Source organism: Vombatus ursinus, unplaced genomic scaffold (assembly GCF_900497805.2).
Source record: "Vombatus ursinus unplaced genomic scaffold, bare-nosed wombat genome assembly UNPS02014825.1, whole genome shotgun sequence".
NCBI lineage: Eukaryota > Metazoa > Chordata > Mammalia > Diprotodontia > Vombatidae > Vombatus > Vombatus ursinus.
In genome coordinates, this window is record NW_020954603.1 from 9,124,364 (window position 1) to 9,128,819 (window position 4,456).

A 4,456-nucleotide genomic window follows, 5' to 3' on the forward strand; every position below is an offset into this window, starting at 1 on the left:
CCCCCCCCCCCCCCACCCCCTCCACCAACTGCTGCTCCCAGCTCCAGAGTTCGAGGTCACAGCTTCAGTCTTGATATTTTCGCAGAGATCTTCATAGGGCTTCTACTTCGCCTGTTTAGTGGAGTCACTTCAACCACCTGGCTTTACTATTATTTGGGGGGAGGGAATATTGTACCTGTTTTCTTGAATGCTTGGTCTTTTCTCAAAATTTACCTGTCCTGTGGTCCAATCCTTCATTGTACTGAGCTCTGTTATCTAATCTGATGGATTTAAGGGAGTGACGACTGTATAATGCATCAGCCTCCCTGATAACAATTATATTTTGACTGGGGAACTTTCAGTGCTTTAACTGCAAAGAAAGAATAATATGGAGATTTTGTGCACCCCAGGGGAGGCAGTTTGGGGTCTGGGAGGCCTCCCAGCACTCTCTTAATCACACCTGAGGTGGCCACCAACACGTTGGGTGGTCTAATTTGTGGCTTTGCCTTTGAACACTGGTGACACACTGGTGCCTATTAAGTCATAGTCTTCCTTCTCTCTCCCCCACCCCCTCAAAAAAAAAAAAAAGAATTCGTAAAGCCAGGTAAAGTGTGACAAGTAAAGAGAATAAGCCCAAAATTGAAACCCCCATGGTTAGAACCTCTTGCAAGAGGCATAGATTCCAGGCTTGTGGCTACCATGCATTAGTAAGCCATTGGACATTTCCCTTCTGGGGTCATGAGTTGTCTTATCTGGAAAATAAGGGAGTTGGACGAGGGAGTCTCTTCTGGTCTGGAGTATGGACTGATGCTTAGGACGGTGCACTGAGTCAATCTGGGAAGGACATGAAAGCATGAGGTATCTGGAACAGCAAGATTAAAAGGCAGAAAGAGACACAGAAGAGAGAACAGAGTTTCCTGAGAAGACCACCTCATGGACCTCAGATTTTGTCTAGGGCAGGCTTTTAACTAAAGTAGTGGATGGAAAAATGTGTTTAGAAATCTCTGGCATTTGCCCATTCACTAAATAATGCAAGAGCTTATTCCTGGTAAAAGGAAAGCCAGTAAGTCTATTGTTTGCTTGTTACTTAATTAACAGACTATGGTGAGAATGTACCAGTTTCTAAAGAATCCTGTTACCCACCTCAGGAAAGACAGACAGAGACAGAGAGAAAGACAGATAGAGAGACAGCGAGAAATGGATCGTCCTTATGAGAGCAAAGGGAGTGGGTGGGGTGAGTGAAGAAAGACAAGATACTTGAAAATTAAACTTGGATTTTAAAATTAGGACTCTGAGGTAGCTAGGTAACACAGTGGAGAGAGAGAGTTCAGTCAGTCAAGACAACCTGAGTTCAAATACAGTCATAAATTCTTCCTAGTTCTCACCTCAGGCTAGTCATTTAACCTCCCTCAGCCTCAGTTTCCTTCTCTGTAAAATGGGCATGATAACAGCATCTGTCTCCCAGAGTTGTTGGGAAGCTCAAATGAGATATTTGTGAAGCATTTTGCAAACTTTAAAGTGCTATATACATACTAGTTATTATTCCCACACTTCCAATTTTTATTCATTCCAGTTTATCCTTTTGTCAGACACCATGCTAAGTAAACTTTGGGGATATAGAGACAAAAAGAAAGAATATTATCATTTATATGAACCATCTCTTAACCTGTTTTTGTGCCTAACAATGCCTCCTTGCCAAATTGAAATTTTCCTAGGGGATTCAGAGAAATGGTGAGTCCTCCTCTCTTCTCAGTTTGTACTTTTTTTTTTGTTTGTTTTTGCTGTCTTTGAGAGTGGGAGCTCCTTGCTGGGGTATAAATTAGACTGTAGGAAAACCCTTCGCTCCTTTCCCCTACTGCAGGAAGCTATTTGAAGCCTGGGTTTGGAGCATCCCACTTAGGACAGGGGCTAATGGAAAATGCCTTCATTGTGATAATAGGTGACAGGCCACAGGTCCCCATTACTGTGCTTTGCCCAGCAAGATGACTATTGGTACCCAGACTCACATGTCCACAAATTTCCTGTATACTGATTAACAGTGATAATTCAAGGATCTTTTTGCCATAATCTTCTAGGTTAAGCCATGGGTCTACGGGGAAGCTTGCTGCTGCCCGGGGAACAGGGCACAGGGCAGATTTCTCCATCCCTTTTCAAGCACAGGTGATTTATCTAACAGATTTTTTTCCCTTCCCACCTGCACACCCCATGACTCCAACTCTCTACATCTTTGCAGGTGAGAAGCCCCACAAATGCCAGGTGTGTGGTAAAGCATTCAGCCAGAGCTCTAATCTCATCACTCACAGCCGAAAGCACACTGGCTTTAAGCCCTTTGGTTGTGACCTGTGTGGGAAAGGCTTCCAGCGAAAGGTGGATCTCCGGAGACACAGAGAGACGCAGCATGGGCTGAAGTGAGTCCAAGTCAGAATGCTGAAGCCTCAGTCAACACTATTGGGAACAGACCCTCCTTTTTCTGTCTCATCCTTCCCCAGGTCCCTGTATCCCATCTCTACCCCTCAAGCTCTACTTCTCTTTCAAATCAGAGATCTAATGACTTCTCCTTACTTCTCTCAAGTACCCAGAAGGCATAACAGAAGCTTTTAAAAAGTACTTCGACCTAAAGTGGAAGCTAACAGACTTGTTGTGTCTTGAAAACACTGGACAAGCTTGTATTCCTGAAACCTCAGACTCAGGCTGGGATCAGACAACTCCAGCCACCCCATACCTCTGCTCACCCCCCCTACAACTCCACCCTTCCACCAAGCTAAGAAGTCCTCCAGCTGGAAACCGGGTTCTTCCCTCCACCTTTTCCCTGACCATTTGATTAATACTTAAGTAATAGAAGGTTACACTGCTTACAAACCAGAACAGTTTTAATAGTTTTGAAGGAAAGGTGAATGAGAGGGGCTTTATTGCTACTTTTTCTTCCATGGAGTTTTTCAAAAGACCTATGTCCTTTCAAGTCTATTAAGCTATCTAGAAGCACACAGACTGACCCTCTGTGCGCTTGCAGGCTTGTTCAGAAGTGGAAATGATTGCTACGATATGCTACACAACCATAAGCTTCATCAAGGCACCTATGCCAGGCTGGGTAGGAGAATGAAGGGTATGGCGTTTGCCTGAAGAAGTTTGAGTGTTTCCCTGTGGGAAAACAATGGACCAAGGATTTACCAATGACAGCTAAAGAACAGAATGGTATTTAACTACTAGACAGTCATCTGTTGAACAAATATCTACTAAGCACCTGCTGTATTTGAGACATTGACCTAAGGCATTGTGGGGGATATCAAGATGAGCAGTACAAAGATCTTTTGATATAAAGACCAAGATTGGTCATGATCATTGCCATGCCCTGGGAGAGGCAGTGACCAGAGAAAAGACCCAGAGGGCACTACTGACTTTTCTAGAGAGATTGGAAAGTAGCCGAAAGACCATTTCAAGGACATGTTTGTAACTTTTTGTTGTTGTTTTGTTTGTTTGTCTTTTTAATTCTTAAGCCCGTATTTGTTAAAACCTCTGGACCTGCAGACGTGTGTGTGATCGGTGGATTCTGCCTTAAACACGTTTGCATGTACCTTAGAGGAGAAGAGTGAGGTGTTGACTTTGACAAAGTTTGTCAGTCTCTGTAGATGTTATGGAGTGGATTATGTTTATTGAAACATATTTATTAGAGTAACATTTAAGTTAATAAAGTATTGAGAATGTACACATGGACCTTTATTAAGTCAATGGGGAGAGAAGGGGATAAGATATGGAAGAAATTCAGCTTTGTCTGAAAGAAAGAAGCAAGCAGAATCAAGAGGGAAATAAGCTAATGTCAGAATATTGGAGGTGAAATTCAAGCCACTGTCTAGAAAAGATTGTCCCATGGCTGACATTTTTATAGCATTTGGAAATTTACAAAAATACTTTCTGCATATTTTCTCACTTAATTCTCACAACCCTGTAAGGTTCCCCCCACCCCCAGGCTTAGAAAGGTCGAATGATTTGCTCATAGACACATAAATGTTAAGTATCAGAGACAGGATTTGAAGTGTGGTGCCCCAGGGAGTGCTAGATTCCGAGTCCGTGACCCTGGGTTCAAATGCCAGGTTGGCCTGATTTAGCTGTGTGACCCTGAGGTTAAGTGTGACCACTAAATCTCTCTGCCTCAGTTTCTTCTTCAGTAAAACGTGGAAGATAAGTTGAAAGATCAAATGAGATAACATGGAAAGAAAGCATTTTGTAAACCTTAAAGCCCTTCGTAAATGCTAGCTATGATTATTGTTGTTGTTATCATCTTGGCCAAATCACTTGCGCTGGGCTTCAGTTTCTTCATGTATAAAACAAAGCAGTTGGATTAGCTGATCCCTAAAGTCCTCTCCAGCTCTAAATCCATGATCCTATAATCCCAGCCCTCTTCCCATTAAGCTGGGGACCTTTTATCTCCGTGCCTCGAGCCTTGGGCATTTCCTACCACTTTCCATCTGCTCACAGGTGA

General features: G+C 43.1%; 1 protein-coding gene across 3 annotated transcripts in view; it reads left to right on the plus strand.

The window, feature by feature from the left end:
* GFI1 (growth factor independent 1 transcriptional repressor) overlaps positions 1-3,682 on the plus strand; it is a 14,119-nt gene extending 10,437 nt beyond the window's left edge. For 2 of the 3 annotated variants that reach the window (XM_027838170.1, XM_027838169.1), the window contains exons 8-9: positions 2,213-2,387; positions 2,552-3,682. In XM_027838170.1, coding sequence (XP_027693971.1) covers positions 2,213-2,387; positions 2,552-2,567 — 191 coding nt within the window. In that variant the 3' untranslated portion in view covers positions 2,568-3,682. Of the gene's footprint in view, positions 1-2,212 lie in introns of all 3 variants that reach the window. The other variant, XM_027838171.1, reaches the window with a different exon arrangement.
* The last annotated feature ends 774 nt before the right edge of the window (positions 3,683-4,456 follow it).